This window comes from Schistocerca gregaria, chromosome X (assembly GCF_023897955.1).
Source record: "Schistocerca gregaria isolate iqSchGreg1 chromosome X, iqSchGreg1.2, whole genome shotgun sequence".
Taxonomy (NCBI): Eukaryota; Metazoa; Arthropoda; class Insecta; order Orthoptera; family Acrididae; genus Schistocerca; species Schistocerca gregaria.
The window spans coordinates 280846715-280865625 of record NC_064931.1 but is presented as its reverse complement, the minus strand read 5'-3'; the positions used below and the strand labels follow the sequence as shown (position 1 = coordinate 280865625).

The 18911-nt window shown below is 37.9% G+C and overlaps 1 protein-coding gene across 1 annotated transcript in view; it reads left to right on the top strand.

The window, feature by feature from the left end:
- LOC126297975 (uncharacterized) overlaps positions 1–17940 on the top strand; it is a 63002-nt gene extending 45062 nt beyond the window's left edge. Inside the window, exon 3 of the mRNA XM_049989288.1 lies at positions 13410–17940. Within this exon, the coding sequence (XP_049845245.1) occupies positions 13410–13456 (47 nt within the window). The 3' untranslated portion in view covers positions 13457–17940. The remainder of the gene's footprint in view (positions 1–13409) is intronic.
- Positions 17941–18911: the final 971 nt, after the last annotated feature.

Genomic DNA, 18911 nt, shown 5'->3' with positions numbered 1-18911 from the left:
GACATCACGCGATTAACAGCGGCGCCCTCTGGATGGCTTGTATATACGGCACTCACTTGCGCCCTCGTTGCAGTTCGCCATTTGTCCTCAGAGGATGCCTTACGCAGTCGAAGTCGAAATGTCAGGGGAGAGTATTATGTATGGACCATGGCATCTCAGGCCAGAAGTGTTCAGTCTGAATTGTGTAAGTTTGCCAGTAAAGATTGAATATTTTCGTATGTGTTGAACACATTTCCCCCACCCGAATTCTTAATAATAAGACTAAGTACTTGGCAATGTTGTAATTTTGGGAGCTAATGTTACTCACTATTGGTTGCATATCATCATTTTTCGTATGGATTTTCGGATGTAGTACAACCTCGGAGGAACAGCATATCTTGGTTTCAATCTTATCACAATCTCCAGAGAGAATCAGAAGCAAAGCAATCTTTCTTACCAACTGATTAGTGGGCTTTCTCCAGTCCTCTGATATGAGCCATCACGACCGAGCGAGGTGGCGCAGTGGTTAGCACACTGGACTCGCATTCGGGAGGACGACGGTTCAATCCCGTCTCCGGCCATCCTGATTTAGGTTTTCCGTGATTTCTCTAAATCGTTTCAGGCAAATGCCGGGATGGTTCCTTTGAAAGGGCACGGCCGATTTCCTTCCCTAACCCGAGCTTGCGCTCCGTCTCTGATGACCTCGTTGTCGATGGGACGTTAAACACTAACCACCTATTCCTATTCCTGAGCCATCACACTGTAAACTGTACATGTTATCAGTGAAAGCTATTGTGAGACATTGAATCAGCAGCATTAACTTAATCAGCTGGCAGAACCACTGTCTAACTCTCCTTCACCTAGAACCATCACTGAAGTGTCACCTAGATCACTGCCCATCATATTTATGATAGAGGATGCAGAATATTCTTTTGCCGTGAACACACAGAATAAATTTCACTGTCTGGCTGAGGCCACCTCGTGAACCTAATCAGATGTAGACCATGTCATACCATGTACTCAGTTCCACAAGTTGTCTTTCAGCTGCAGACAAAATTGATAAGTTTTCAATAGGTAATGCAAATATCCTCTAAAACAACAGCAACACCAGCATTTCCTAATATTTAATTCAACCTGGTTGATGATATAAAATGTACTAGCCTCGCAAATTTTGGAATAATGCCATAGTCCTTGCACGATAATAAAAAGCTAAATAACTCAGTAATATTATTCTCAAGTGCTCGAATGTAAACACACAGAACCATCTCCTCCCTGAAGAGGTACTTGATGTGCACCTTCATATTTTCTTGGCATGTTGATTAATCAGATGTTTTGAGCATGTGGCTGCAGAAAGCGTTGCATGAACTGAATCTCGTGTTACACACTATCCGTGCTGGGATATCAGTGCCTCAGTTGTTGCCAAACATCAACACTGGCTCTTGTGTATTCTGTGGCTGTGAATACAGTGACATGGCTCTTCTGTTTAAAATTAAAGACATGAGTACTGTGGCAAAATATCAGTTGTATATAAATGGGAGTTCTGCAGCTGTATGCCCAAATCATAAGGGATCATTCATTACTCAACATGTCGCTCTTAACAGAACTAAATCGACACATGTGAAGGTAATATCCGGAGTACCACAGGGAAGTGTGATAGGACTGTTGCTGTTTACAGTATAAATAATTGATATAGTAGAAAGTGTTGGATGCTCTTTAAGGCCATTCACACATGATGCAGTTGCCTATACCAAAGTAGCAACACCAGAAGATAGTAAGAATTTTCAGAATGACCTGTAGTGAATTGATGAATGGTGCAGGCTCTGGCACCCCGAACGTAAATAAATGTAACATATTGTGCTTACATAGGAAAAGAAACCCACTACTGTACAGCTACACTATTGATGACAAACAGCTGGCAACAGTGTCTGCGGTAAAATATTTAGGCATAACTATCCAGAGTGACCTTCAGTGGAATAACTACATGAAACAGATAGTGGGAAAAGCAGACACCAGACTCAGATTCATTGGATGAATCTTAAGAAAATGTAACTCGTCTACGAAAGAAGGCGCTTGTTCACCCGATTCCTGAGTATTGTTCATCTATCTGGGATTCACATCAGATAAGACTCATAAACAATATGAAGAAGATCCAATGAAGAGAGGCATGTTTCATCGCAGGATTGTTTAACTGGTAAGAGAGCATTACGAAGATGCTAAGAAAACTCCACTGGCCAAAATTACAAGAGAGCTTTCGTACACCAAGGAGAGATTTACTATTGAAATTTTGGGACAGCACTTTTCAGGAGGAGTCGGACAACATATTACTTCCCCCACATACATCTTGTGTATTGACCACAAGGAGAAAATTCAAGAAATTAGAGCCAATACAGGGGCTTACTGACAATCATTCTTCCCTTGTACTATTCGCGAGTGGAACAGGGTTGGAGAGATCAGATAGTGTTACTGAAAGTTCCCTCCGCCACACACTATTAAGTGGCTTGCCGAGTATGATGTAGATGCACTCCACAAAATATGAAGATGCACTATAGTAGTAGGGCATGTCAAACCATGTTGGCTGCTGAAAGACACCACTAAGTGCTAACACCATTTGCAGAGAAATTAGCACAAGCACATCATTACAAAAATGGAATTTTTTTTTTCCAAACTTACTTTTCAAGGCACCAGGAGTGTGTGTGTTCACATTCTGACTTTTGAGAGTGAGATTATATAGTTCTTCAGCTTTTTATTATGGTACAAGGACTATGGCATTATTCCAAAATTTTCTAGACTATATTTTGTACCAAGCAGTGAAATTTGGCACTTCATGTTACAGCACATATAGATTACACTTAAAGTATGCAGAAAGGACACCTTTACATATGAAATGTGCAATTATTCATGGAGTACAATAAAATTGATACCTTCCATGGATGCATAAAACATAATTTAAACCAATATTTAATTCTGAACCATGCAAAAATGTAGTTTGCTGGGTATGATGGAATGCCATGGAAACAGATATTATATGACTACAGCAATTGAAAAGTTGAGAGTTGCTTGATGTTTTTAGTGAGAACAAATAATTGGATGTAATAGATAATACCCTACTCCCTTTGACAGCTTTAAAGTAAGCTTTGAAGCAGAAGGGGATGCAAGCAACAATTGTACAGCTTTCTAGAACATGTGACGAGGTGTGTGCAGTGACAAGGCAGATAAATAAAGGAATAAATGAAACTGACATGCTGATGAATTCAGTAAATGAAAGTGTTTCGGACAATGTGAAACGTGTGGTAAACATCTGTCGGGATGTAAATAATGGTTGAGTTATTCGAACTTTACATGCAAATGGAGCATCTATATTTTTTATTTACATGTAGGACGAACACCACAGAATGGTGTGTCCATGGGCACATGTTGGTGGCCAAAGAAACTATTGCAGTGACCCTATGGTGTGCTCCATTGGGTATTGCTGGCCACAGCCACTGAATTATTTGCCTCTTTGGCTGCCAAAATGTGCCTTCAGGTGTGCATTGATTTCTAAATTATAGTACCCACACTATGAATCAGCAGTAGGGAGGAAATGAAGAATTGTACCTAATTTTGAATCACAAGCAAGAACTTAGATATTCTAATTGTCCATCAACTGAAGAAACACTAGCAATATACCTTCAAGGTATACACTTGAGAGTATTCGAGAACATGCCACAACATTTCAGAATGTCCTGTAATGTTCCACAATGATCTGAAATGTTCAGCAATAGTCTGGAACATTTAGAAAGATTCCAGAATGTTCAGGAACATTTTAGAACACACTCAAATGTTGTGGAAAGTTCTGGAACATTGTGGACCATTCAAAGCCTTTTTGGTATGTTATGGAATTCTCCATTGGTAGGGCCACCCTTTTGTGGGTGTATATGAGGCAAGACCCTTTGTGGGTTTGAATGTCAGTTTATTATCAGTGATGAAGGCAAATTTAGGTTACCAACGAATGATAATGAGCACTGTGATAAGCAGAGAAACCGAAGAATAACAAAATGAATAGATTGAAGAATCAAAAATTGTGACACAATCTTATAGTAAAAGCCTGTAAACTCAAGCCAGCCATGAAAATCACACTACAAGAAGTATGTGTGAGGACAAGTAAACAGTGGAAGCTAACAGATGAAACATTCCACTACAACCTACACAGCACATAGTAATTGGAAGAATGGATAACATCTGCCAATTTTGCAACATGAAAAAAATTCAGTAGATGTTCACCAGGATTCTGTTGCATGAATTGAAAAATTGGATTACCACCACTTGACGCACATCCGCAGGAATTTTTACATTACATGACCGGGCAAACTCCAGAATCAAAACTTTTTTTTAAAATGTAAAAGCAGTTCAGAGAAAGTTTGAGTCTCGTAACAGATAAATACCCCACTCATACGGTTATAGTTGGTGGGGACTTCAACCTACCCTCGGTATGTTGGCAAAAATACTTGTTCAAAACCGGTGGTAGGCAGAAAACATCTTCCGAGACTGTCCTAAATGCTTTCTCCGAAAATTATTTCGAGCAGTTAGTCCACGAACCCACGCGAATTGTAAATGGTTGCGAAAACACACTTGACCTCTTAGCCACAAACAATCCAGAGCTGATAGAGAGCATCATGACTAATACAGGGATTAGTGATCACAAGGTCGTTGTAGCTAGGCTCAATACCATTTCTTCCAAATCCATCAGAAACAAACGCAAAATAATTTTATTTAAAAAAGCGGATAAAGTGCCACTAGAAGCCTTCCTAAAAGACAATTTCCATTCCTTCCGAACTGACTATGCGAATGTAGACGAGATGTGGCTCAAATTCAAAGATATAGTAGCAACAGCAATTGACATATTCATACCTCATAAATTGGTAAGAGATAGAACGGATCCCCGGTGGTACACAAAAAAGGTCCGAACGCTGTTGCAGAGGCAACGGAAAAAGCATGCGAAGTTCAGAAGAATGCGAAATCCTGAAGATGGGCTAAAATTTACAGATGCACGAAATTTGGCACGTACTTCGATGCGAGATGCCTTTAATAGGTTCCACAACGAAACATTGTCCCGAAATTTGGTAGAAAATCCGAAGAAATTCTGGTCGTATGTAAAGTACACAAGCGGCAAGACGCAGTCAATACCTTCGCTGCGCAGTGCCGATGGTACTGTTACTGACGACTGTGCTGCTAAAGCGGAGTTATTGAACGCAGTTTTCCGAAATTCCTTCACCAGGGAAGACGAATGGAATATTCCAGAATTTGAAACACGAACATCTGCTAGCATGAGTTTCTTAGAAGTAGATACCTTAGGGGTTGCGAAGCAACTCAAATCTCTTGATACGGGCAAGTCTTCAGGTCCAGATTGTATACCGATTAGGTTCCTTTCAGATTACGCTGATACTATAGCTCCCTACTTAGCAATCATATACAACCTCTAGTTCACCGATAGATCTGTACCTACAGATTGGAAAATTGCGCAGGTCGCACCAGTGTTCAAGAAGGGTAGTAGGAGTAATCCATTTAAACTACAGACCTATATCATTGACGTCGGTTTGCAGTAGGGTTTTGGAGCATATACTGTATTCAAACATTATGAATCACCTCGAAGGGAACGATCTATTGACACGTAATCAGCATGGCTTCAGAAAACATCGCTCTTGTGCAACGCAGCTAGCTCTTTATTCGCACGAAGTAATGGCCGCTATCGACAGGGGATCTCAAGTTGATTCCGTATTTCTAGATTTCCGGAAAGCTTTTGACACCGTTCCTCCAAGCGACTTCTAATCAAGCTGCGGAGCTATGGGGTATCGTCTCAGTTGTGCGACTGGATTCGTGATTTCCTGTCAGGAAGGTCGCAGTTCGTAGTAATAGACGGCAAATCATCAAGTAAAACTGAAGTGATATCAGGTGTTCCCCAGGGAAGCGTCCTGGGACCTCTGCTGCTCCTGATCTATATAAATGACCTGGGTGACAATCTGAGCAGTTCTCTTAGATTGTTCGCAGATGATGCTGTAATTTACCGTCTAGTAAGGTCATCCGAAGACCAATATCAGTTGCAAAGCGATTTAGAAAAGATTGCTGTATGGTGTGTCAGGTGGCAGTTGGCGCTAAATAACGAAAAGTGTGAAATGATCCACATGAGTTCCAAAAGAAATCCATTGGAATTTGATTACTCGATAAATAGTACAATTCTCAAGGCTGTCAATTCAACTAAGTACCTGGATGTTAAAATTACGGACAACTTCAGTTGGAAGGACCACATAGATAATATTGTCGGGAAGGCGAGCCAAAGGTTGCGTTTCATTGGCAGGACACTTAGAAGATGCAACAAGTCCACTAAAGAGACAGCTTACACTAACACTCGTTCGTCCTCTGTTAGAATATTGCTGCGCGTTGTGGGATCCTTACCAGGTGGGATTGACGGAGGACATCGAAAGGGTGCAAAAAAGGGCAGCTCGTTTTGTATTATCACGTTATAGGGGAGAGAGTGTGGCAGATATGATACACGAGTTGGGATGGAAGTCATTACAGCATAGACATTTTTCGTTAATTGTACAACAAAGAAGGGAAGGACTAAAGTGCATTGCAGACACACACGGTTTGTATTGATGCCCTCTAATATCGATAAATATTTCTGCATTGAGAGGACGGATATCATTTTAGTTTGAAACAAATCCAACTTGAAACAGACCTAGAAACAAGTCATTTCCAGGGAATTCTATGCTTACCACTTAATGATCAGAAACAGTGAAACATAGTCACATTCTCAACTCTTAGTTTATTCCAACAATTTGCAGTAGATATGTATGAAAAATAGAAGCGGGACAGATGATTTACGTATGACTGAGTCAGAAGAAATACATATGAAGAATACATTCACCTTAGAGATACAATCATAAATGACAAAAACATTGATGCCATTAGAACAATGGTAATCATACCCTTGTCACATGTAGGAAGTCTGAGACACATGCACGAATATACTCAAGATGCCATGACATACATTTAAAAAAATATAAATGACCTGACCTCTTCATAACATTCACATGCTACTCGGTGTGGCCAAAATTCGAAGAACAACTAAAATACAGGCAAGCCCCCATGCATTGGCACGACATAATATTCTGAGATTTCCAATGAAAACAAGTGAGATTTATTGAAGTCATCACAAAATACATTTTTGGAACTGTTAGATGCTGGACATACATAGTCGAATGACAAAAACTAAGGCTGCCTCATTCACATAATCTCATACGGCTATATGACAGAATTCATCCCATAGATATTGACAAAATCATCCAAACTGGATTTCAAAATCCACAAGAAGAACTGGAACTGTATGACATAGTAGCGAAAAATGTGATTCATGGGCCATTAAACGCCAATTCGCCATGTATGAGTGATGTAAAATGTACAAAAAGAAAAATACCCAAAACTTTACGTGCACAGCTTACAAGCTGGAGTTGATGGCAATTCCAAAGACAGATGATGATCACTCAGTGTGTCTTCATGCCAAAAATATGAAAAGGCAGTGATGAACTGGAAATAATCAGTGGGTAGTACCATATCATACACAAATTTTCAAAATGTTCTGAACACACACAAATGTAGACTACTGAAAGTCATTGAAATCCATCAAATATGTCTAAGTATGTGAACAAAGGCAGTGATATGACGTATTTCAAGTAGCCAAAGACAGTGATACAGGGGTCCTTGTGTACCTAATGGGAAGATACATCAACAGTAACAAAGCAGTGTGGCAGATTTCCTGTTCATGAATGCAAACCAACTGCGCAACATGTAGCAATACGTTTGGAGAATGGACAGAGTTTATTCACAAGACACCGCTAGAAAAATTGCAAGTGAACCATCTCAGAACACATTAACAGCTTTTTAGCAAGTGTGCCAAACCGATTCATTCGTGAAAACATTGCTATATCTCGATATCCCTACACATTATAGGTGGTACCCAAGATAAATCTTCCATTGACGAAAACAGTGAATTCCTGTAGATGATGATAAAGGAATCTTGAAAATGGGTGTACTAGGTAGAGTATACACCGTACATTTGAGCAATGCTGAATGTTTATATCTCCGGATGTTGCTAAATTAAATATGGGCCCACCAAGTTTCACAGATCTATAGACTGTTGACGGTTACTTATGTCGGATGTACAGAGAAGCATGCAAACACTTAGTACTACCGGAAAACGACAACCACTGGTAATTAATACTGCAAGAAGCCGCAACTGCAGCCTCAGCTGAACAAATGAGACTTATTCACCATAATTCTAACACGTAACCTATCGACTCGAAAACAGCTATGGGACCCCTTCAACGAGGGTATGAGTGATGACATACTGTACCAAATATGGAAAAACTCATTCTGTAATGACCGTTAAATTCAGTGAAGACATCTTAAATGACACACTCATTCGTGTGGAAGATAATTGTTTAGAGAGAAACAACCAGACCGTGGTAAAACTTGGGATGCAAGCACCACAAAAGATGCTATCAGTGTGCTAAACTTTGAAATTATAAAGGAAAAAGCTAAATCATCATCAAACTATGTCAATACATTGTTCACAGCACACCACTCGTCATTGACAATCAAGAGGAAATTTACAATCATCATGGACCAGATTGACAACAGTCCTGGTGGAATTATTCACTTGGACGCACCAAGCGGCACTGGGAAATCATTTCTTATAAATCTATTGCTGGCGGAAACATGTGCTAAACACCACATTGCACTTCATCATCCAGCACTGTAGCCATGCGTATGGAAGGATGAAGAACTGCCCATTCCGCCCTAAAACTGTTATTGAATACAGCTGAAGAATAATTCCTGGTATGTAAAATTTCAAGTGTGTCTGGATGGAGTGAACTTCTAAAGAGAGAATATCCAAATGGATTGAAACAATGGTAATCTCTGAAGTAAGTGTGAACTTCCCTACGGAATTTCTGAGCTCTTTGCGGGTACCAGGAATGCCATTGCACTGCCTTTGTCTTAAAATTGGATCCCTGATCAAACTACTCGGAAATCTCAACTCACTAAAGCTATGTAATGGAACAAGTATGATCGTAAAACAGCTGTCGAAAATAACATCATCGAAGCAAAACTTATGAAGGAAAGTACAGAGGACACACACTGTTTTCCTCAGGATACCACTGATCTCCACTAAACTGTCATTTCCATTTAAAAGACTGCAATTTCCTATGAAATTAACCAATTATTTTAAAATTAAGGCATCAACCTTAAAGACTCCTGCTTCTCCCACTGTCAACTACATGTAGCTTGCTCTCAAGTAAGAAATTTGAAAAATTTGTACATATATGCCCCAGGCAACAAAATTAAAAATGTTGTTTATAAACAAATATTGTAAGTTGTTAGAATACGTTCTGCATAAAAGTTTTTACCTCTTATACTTTAAAAAGTTTTGTAAATAGTTAGAATATGTTTTCAATAAATTTTTTTTACTTAAGTTTTCAATAATTTTTTTACCTTGTATAATTTAAAGTTTATCCTTTTACTCAAGCTACCACTTAATCTCATATGCTATCAATGGCATGGGCAGTGCTGGGTACCTCCAACTAGTTAATTTCTGAAGGAGAATAAGAACCAGTACTTTACATTTAATTATTGTTATACTCTATTACTTTGATGAAGTATGTGCCACACCGAACTGGTGACATTGTGTGTATGCAAATGACGAAGATGCCACTTCAAGTGAGTCATATTATGTCATCACTGGATATTTAAGGTCTACACCAGGTTACTCCTGTCCTTTCCTCCTGCTGGTTGTGTAGTGGTTAGCTTCACCCCTTTACACGGGAGTTTGACAGTTTATAGCACAGTGGGGCGGCAATGCTACCTTGACACTGGGCGACTTCACAACCTCATAGTCAAATTTGGGGTTGCTTGTCTGCAGGGCCAGGTCCTTCATATAGCAAAGGGTAATAAGCACTTACTACAGGTGCAAAAGGGACTCCTACTGCAATAAAAGGGGAAAAAGCAGTTGAAGTTCACAAAATCCAGAGCAATATTCATCACCGGCTGGATGGGCAACAGCCTCCTGTGAAAAGAACCTCGTCTAGATGATGTGCCTTACTGCTGGAACTGTGAGCACTCCCATAACGAGTACAAAGAAATAGTTTGAATTTAGGCAAAGTATTAACAAGAGAATGGAGCACACCAACAGACTACTTTCTGAATTCAGACAGATTATGACTACTTAAAAAACCATGGCCAGGAGAAAAGTTCAGTTGTGAAAGTGTGATGGTGAACAGATTGTGAAGCACCTTAAAAACTACTCTGATTGTGCAGGTACAGTGAACGATTTTTACACAAGAACGCTTGTCCTAGACACGGTCAAACTTGCTCTTCTTTTCAGTTCATACAAACAATAGAAAATCCAGGATGGAATGTAACAATATTATGAACAGGAAAGTTGCCACTCACCATATGGTGGAGATGCTGTGTCGCAGATAGGCACAACAGAAAGACTGTCACGACTAAAACTTTGGGCCAGTAAGGTCTTCCTCAAATATCCCCCCCCCCCCCCCCCCCCACACACACACACACACACACACACACACACACACACACACACACACACACACAGTCGCTACAGTTGCCTGACCTTGCAAGGATCTTGTTACCACCTTTAATATAATGTAAGGATGCTTCAATCATTTGGCAGGAGCTAAAATATTGAATGATGACTATCCCAAATTTGGATGTACGCTGTCTGAAACAAGTCACATTTAGTTCAATTAGTCCTTAAAAATTCATATACTGTCTACAAAATATCAAGGAGATCTTGTTACCATCTTTAATGTAACGTAACGTAACATCACAGGACATTTTTGGATAAATGGTTTTCTCACTAATGATGAGAGGTAGAATTATGATAACGCCTTTTCCTGTCTCGCCAATCCTGATGAAAACATACAGAATAAAAGGTGGACATTGACAGTCATTAGCATTTTAATGTTGAAATAAAAATTCTGCTGCTGCACCAGTTTGGAAAGTACATCGTCCATTGTAAGTTTATTCTGGAAAAAGATTTTATCAATTTGTGACGATGACGTGCACACGTGCATAACCCTCCCCCCACATACACTCTTGCTCTCTCTCTCTCTCTCTCTCTCTCTCTCTCTCTCTCTCTCTCTCTCTCTCTCACTCTCTCTCTCACTCTCTCTCTCACTCTCTCTCTCTCTCTCTCTCTCTCTCTCTCTCTCTCTCCCCCCCCTCTCTCCCTCTCTCCCCCCCTCCCCCTCCCTCTCCCCCTCCCTCCCTCCCTCCCCCCCAAACAATAATTGCATAGTATTTCTAATAACCAATCATATTGGCCTTGGGATATCCATAAATTTTTCAAGGACAACGTAGTGGCACACAAAATATTATAAGTAATAAAAATAATAGAGTTGCAGGAAGGTTCAGTTGTACAACAGTTTTGTATGATGGTTCATTGTTCAGAAACATGCCGTTCAGAGATCATTGGCAGTAAAATGATGATAAAATTGTTACCTTATTCCTGTGCTGTTAGGAAAAAAGTCACTGGCAGCAACTTACATTAGCGTTTGGTGTAATAGTGAACACTTTCCCATGTATTTTAATGTTTTGAAACAGTTAAATTTTGGGTATAATCTCAATCTGCTGGGTTAAAATTATGGAAACTTCCTGCATTTGCATAAATGGCATTAACAGATCGCAGTAGGAAAACTGAGAATTGCAAGGCTTTCTTTCTGTATGGATATCAGGTGTGAAATAAATTGTAAAGAATCATAATCTGGTTGTATTTTATTTTTTATGCTAATGGGGAAACATTCATTCAATTCGTGAAACCTGGCTTGATGGAATGAAGCTTCTCATGTTGAGCAGTTCATGATATAGTAATAGAAGACACTTAAGGTTCCCTTGTGAAAGTATCAGTGTGCCAAATAACTGCGCAATGAAGGAAATCACCGTATCTGATATTAAACAAAAAAGTGTTGAATTTATGAATGTACCAAGAAGTAATTCTATAATGAAAAATATTTGAGGGTTGTTACAGACTGCCAGAATTTCTTCAGTGGAAGAATATTTTATTGTTAATGAGTACAGCACCTCTCCCATTATAGTAAAAAGGCAGTGCAAAATGAGATAGAAGATTGGGACCAAAGAAAATTTAATTATTTATGGGGAATGGGTTGTAGGAAGGGGAGAATATACAGGAATTTGAGAAGTAACAGGTAAAACGTGACTGTCTCAGCCAAGTCTAGTTAGTTATGGAAGTTGGTTAGTCATCACTATATCTTAAATACTGTGATTGGCTATAAGGTAGGAAAGTATGAATGTGGTTGATAAATATTTTGAGGTCCATGGCTTTCGTTATTGACAGTTTTAATGTGAACATGGCATGTGTATTCTTCTGATCACACACATTTGCTGCAGCCAAATATATGGTAAATTGGAATTGTGGTCTTACAAGGTATTTTGTGTTTTTTACAGAAAAAATCTTTTATTTCATACTAAATAATATTTCCCTGAGTCTAATTTCCTTCAGAAGATAGAAGCTTGATGTGATCTCATGTATGAATAACTTTCATAAAATTGCCTTCTTGGTCAAAAAATGAAGTTGTATTTCATCATTAAAGCTATGGTTGTTGTCTTAGTGGCCCCTTATTAGTTAGAGGTTCTGCAGAGCCGAGAGAGAAGCATTGCCAGCGGACAGAAACAATAACAGACTTTCCAAATAAATACAGAACTACTTCGCCAGACAACATGTGACAATGTTCCCCCTATCGGAACTCCTATGACTCGTGTAGCACTCCGCCGACCTGGCTCTATAAGCACGCTTAGACCGGCAGTGTTTACCAACTGCTAGGAACAGCTCCAACCAGTACTTATGCTGGCCCTAGCATAGTATTCATTCTCTGTATCATTGTAGTAGCACGTTGTATTTTGTAGAGTAGATTTTGGTCAGTATTTTTTTCCATTGTCTTGTTTCCTTAACTGGACTGCCACCACAAGAGTTGTGGGCTTGTAGTAAGTTGTGTTCAAATTGACTGTTAGTTCTTTCCTGCTGGCTGCAGGACACTACAGTTATGCTATGACTTTGCAAGCTTTACCATCATCAGTTTCATTTAGTGTTGCAAAACGTTACTAAATTGTCATCTCAGTGGGCAGCCTAATGTCATGTTTAGTTAATCCATAGCAAAGGAAGATAAAATTCAAATCATACAAGTAGTGCAAATGTACAGGATTGCATGAGAACCAGAGTATTTTAATGTATTCATAATAATATTTCACTAGCCTATGAAAGCTGGTGTGATGCTGTTACAGTTAGTGTACGGTATCATGGACTTAGTGTGCTTTGTATTTGAATAATGCAAATTTGAACAAAGTACTTGCATTTCTTTCAGGTCGCCCATTCATAACAGACCTTGAGAGAGACATCCACAACAACTAATCCAGTAATCTGGGATTGTGATGAGTTCTACATGTGAAGAAATCAGTTAACAGATGTGTGTTTCATTCTGTCTGTGTCTGTGTGTGTGTGTGTGTGTGTGTGTGTGTGTGTGTGTGTGTGTGTGTGTGTGTGTTTGGGTGTGCGCGCGTGTCGTGATGGCATCTGTGCCTAATGTGTCATATCTATGTTACTGAAATGTAGTTTCTCTGCAATATTTTGTTTCCTATTTGTGATATCATAATTTATAATCTTATTTTACCTGTTACAGTATTAAAGATGGACTATTCACTGTATGTGTTAAGTATTGTGTAAAACTGATTACAGTGAAAAGTGCAACAGCAAGGAATTTATTAGATAACACATTAGTGAAGGTATTTAGTACCTGCACTACAACATGGTACAAATTTTATTTTATGTGTTACGGTACAAATTTTGTGTTACATATTTACAAAGTTATCATTTCTTTGTGGTTGAACAATATTCACCATAATTTGAAATGTGATTTTGCATGTTGAAATTTATTAATGTTGATTTACATTCCAACTATTACAAGGTATGGGAAACATGTTGCTTCTGTTCAGTTTCCATGATTCAGCCCAGAATATGTCTAGATGTTTCTCCTGATTGTAAGTCTTTCAAGCCCACCAAGAGTTATGGGCTACTTGAGATGCACAGCCACACTGTCATATGGATGAGGGGACCCACACTGATACCAAATGGATATTTCAGACAATGTTAAACACTTTGTTCTTTTGTACTATGTAGTCCAAGAAAGAGAAATTTTCTGAGATTTGGTAAACACATGGATGCACATGAAGATTTATCAAAACCTGTAGAAGACTGGTATGTCAGATGTTTATTCTGAAGGAATTAACATGTCTAAGTTACTAGCAAATGTTATATGCTTAATTCTGATAATTTTTCCTGGTATGCCAGTAGACAAAAGTTTGAAAATGTAAGTTTAGGTAGAATACAAAAAATTGTGACACACTGAAAGTAATAACTGGTTTTAAGCTCATCAGCATCATAGAGCAAGCTCTGAATATAGAGGTCTTTAATTAAGAAAAGGTTTTTTTTTAGATGTGGGGGGGGGGGGGGTGGAATGGGTGTGGGGGGAGGGCTAGAAATATAAAAAAATAAGCTGAGGAATGTGGCAGATAAACAAACAAAATCATTTGTTTAATGGTCATGTGTTCTCCAAGAAAATTGCAAATCAACCTGTCTCTGCATAACTTGCTGCTTTCTCTTAATTTCTTAGTTATGTTCAGTTTGTATTCTGTTTTTATTTGATGCCTCTTTCCTGTTCGTAGTTAGCATTCAGTTGACACATGGGTGGACATGAAGATCGATCAAAATAATTTGATATACTTAGTACAAAGCTGCTGAAGCCTACTTTTCCAAAGATTTGTTTGGAGGAATTTGCATGTATAATTTACAGCATAATGTTCTGAGGCTAATTCTGATAATTTTTCCCGATGTACTAATAGACATAAAAATTGAAATTCCAGCTAAGAATTTATTAAAGAAATGTTATAAGACACACAGAAGGTAATTGTTCGTGCTATCTTCATCTTCGGCATCAGAAAACAAATTCTGACTATGAAGATCTGTAACTAAGAAATGTATTTCTTGTTGATTTGGATGGATAATGGAAAAAACAGTGGAGGTGGTGTGGTTGATGTGGAAAGAAGCAAGCTGAGAAATTGTGGGAAATCAAACAAAACTCTTACTTAATAGGCATGTGTTTTCTGAGTAAGCTACTGGTGTATCTGCCTAACTAGCTGCCTTTTCTTAGTTTCTTTGTGATGTTCAGTTTGTCTTCTGCTTTTACTACACGTCTCTGTCCTGTTCTTAGTTTTTCCTCACTTTAACTTTCCTGTTTGCCACCTTTTGTACCTGCCTTCACTGATATTATTTTCCCCTCTTCCAAAGAAAGTTTTTCTTGTCCTGACACTAAGTAATAGCATTGACTTTTGCTACCACATTCTTTATTGCATTTCAGGGAGTGCATTTGTATATCCTTAATTTAGATCTTCCAAAGAGCTTACAGTAAATGGTTATTTTTGCTGTTTACTACTATAAGACTGTTAACTGGCAAGTAGGGAAAATCTGTGTTTGATATGTTAGTTAACTTAATATGAAGCAAGAGTTCTGTGATTTTCTTCTATGTGCATGTGTTTGGCTTGTCACATGGGAACATACAACAGTTTCTTCTATTTTATGTGTGTTATGTAAATTTTATGTAGTCAGTTGTACCTGTTTCAGTATTAAAATGAAGATATTTCTGTGTAACACAAGAAAAAAAAAGAAAAAAAAAGAAAAAGCAAACATGGTTATGACTATAGTAAGGAAAAGTGATGTACTCATGAGAAGACTGAGTTTATGTGTAAGCTGGGCATAAATGTCTAGGGCCATAGCAAAAGTTGGAAACCGAAACAGTCCTGTTGGCGTTATGTTATCAGGAAATGTCAGATTTGTCAGAATACCAGAATAGTTATACCATCTTGTTGTAATGTCAGCAACTGAAGCTTTATTCTGTATTTAGCTGTCAGATACAAGATGTAATTGTGTATTGTGTCTAAAGTAAACCAGTTTTTTGCTCTTCATGCAAAACTTTCCTTCAGTATCATACTGTGTCCATGATGTCTGTAGTGTACATTGGTGTGTAGATACACTTATTCTTTTACTCAGTGATCCTGTCTTTAAGTGTGATGATTTGTTTTTCGACCATTTACATACTGAAATGAAAAGAAATGCTACTGTAATATGCTCTTTCTTTTTTTTCCCCTTTTTTTCCTTTTTAAGAACATACAAGGTAGTGTTAGCAACTGAATATTTACCCTGTGTTTAACTGTCAGATATGAGATATACACTTGTTGTGTGTTAAAAGTAAAACCCAGTTTCATAATGAATTGTTGCTCGTCATGCATAGCTTTTCGTCAGGATCATATTGTGTTTATGATATCTGTAGTGTACATTGGTGTGTAGATAAGCTTGCTCTTTTATTAAACCGATCCTGTCCTACATTTCATGATTTGTTTTTAAACTGTTTCATCTACAGAAATGAAAATAAATGTGACAGTAATATATTCTTTTCTTAACTGACAGTCATGCTTTGTTTAAAGATCATACAAGGTAATGTTAGCAACTGAATATTTACTTTGTGTTTAGCTGTCATATACAAGATGTAATTGTGCGTTGTGTCTAAAGTAAAAGCAGTTTTTTGCTCTTCATGCAAAACTTTCCTTCAGTATCATACTGTGCCCATGATGTCTGTAGTGTAAATTGGTGTTTAGATAAGCTTATTCTATTATTCATGTGATCCTGCCATATGTTTCATGATTTGTTTTCAGACTGTTTAACCTACTGAAATTAAGAGGAATATGACAGTAATATGCCCTTTTCTTTGCTGACAGTCATGCTTTTTTTTCTTTTTACAGAACATACAAGGTAATTCCAGCAACTGAATATTTACTCTGTGTTTAGTTGTCAGATACAAGAGATAAATGTTTTGTTATGTGTCAAAGTGAAACCAAGTTCTGTAATGAATTGTCGCTCTTCACACACAACTATTCTTCAGGATCACACTGTTTCTATGATGTCTGTAGTGTACATTGGTGTGTAGATAAGCTTGTTCTTTTATTCAAATGACCCTGTCCTAAGTTTTATGATTTGTTTTTAGACTGATTAACCTACAGAAATGAAAAGAAATGTGACAGTAATATATTCTTTTCTTAACTGACAGTCGTGCTTCGTTTAAAGAACATACAAGATAATGTTAGCAACTGAATATTTCTCTGCATTTAGCTGTCAGATACAAGATGTAATTGTGTGTTGGGTCAAAAGTAAAACCCTTTTTGAAATGAATTGTTGCTATTCATGCAGAACTTTCTGTCAGTGTCATAATGTGCCCATGATGTCTGTAGTGTACATTGGTGTATAGATAAGCTTGTCCTTTTATTCATGTGATCCTGCCATATGTTTCATGATTTGTTTTCAGACTGTTTAACCTACTGAAATTAAGAGGAATATGACAGTAATATGCCCTTTTCTTTGCTGACAGTCATGCTTTTTTTTTCTTTTTTAAGAACATACAAGGTAATTCAAGCAACTGAATATTTACTCTGTGTTTAGTTGTCAGATACAAGAGATAAATATTTTGTTATGTGTCAAAAGTGAAACCCAGTTTTGTAATGAATTGTTTCTCTTCATGCAAAACTGTTCTTCAGGATCACACTGTGTCTATGATGTCTGTAGTGTACATTGGTGTGTAGATAAGCTTGTTCTTTTATTCAAATGATCCTGTCCTAAGTTTTGTGATTTGTTTTTACACTGTTGTCTTCATTGGCTGTTGTTTTATGCTGTTTGCAATTTATGATATGATGCTTTTTGTCTGGCATAATGGCCATATACATCATTTTATTGTCTGTACGTGTTTTATTAAATGTCTATAACCTATCGAAATAAAAGGAATGTGAATGTAATATGCTTTTTCCTTAACTGACAATCCTGCTGTTTTTAAAGAACATACAAGGTACGTGATAATGAGGTAAGGGTGAAGAGTGATGGAATGACTCTCAGAGCACATTCAAAAAAGTGTTACTCTCAGATTAAATACTTGGACAATTTGATAGCAAGGTAAAACTTTCCCAACCTTGCAGCGAATGACAACCTTTTTTTTAAAGGGCAAAATTGCACTCTGTTTTAAATTTGTCCCCTCTTAAGATCACTATAAGCTATCCAAAGTTTTTCAAGTGTATAGATTGCATTAGTAAAGTGTCATCCTTGACCCTGCAAAATACCCACATGTGATGGGTAATGGTTGTATCTTTTCATTAGATTGAAAGTGTTCTTTCACACACACACACACACACACACACACACACACACACACACACACACACACACACACGATGTGGAAACAGGAAGTAGTTGGGGGGTGCCAACACAAGTGTATTTCCACTCAGTTTTCCCCATTGTGGGAGTACATTTGTGAGTAAGCACATTGTCTTGAAATATGTATCTTTTCATCTATTACAATTTAGACCTCTCATCGTGTATTTATTTTGTCCAGCTGTTACAGAACACTTGCTTACTATTGACCAGTTGTTTATCCTGTGAAAGACAATATGAAGAATCTCATATATGTACCAGGAGACATTGTCCAAAATAAACATTTAGGTCTTCAATGTTTTCCATATGTTACTGATGGCAAACATGTAGATGGTTCCCTTGAAAAGGAAAATGGTGACTTCTTGTTGCATTCAAGTTTGCACTCCACCTCTAAAGAGTCATGTGATTGGTGGGATATTAACCCCTAAATCACTTCCACCACCAACTTACGCTTACACCTCTTCAGTAACTAATTAGCAAACAAAATCAGTTGTACTCCTTCTAAAACACCCAAATATTCATTTTTGTATCTTCTATTGGACAGAATTAAACAATTGCAGGG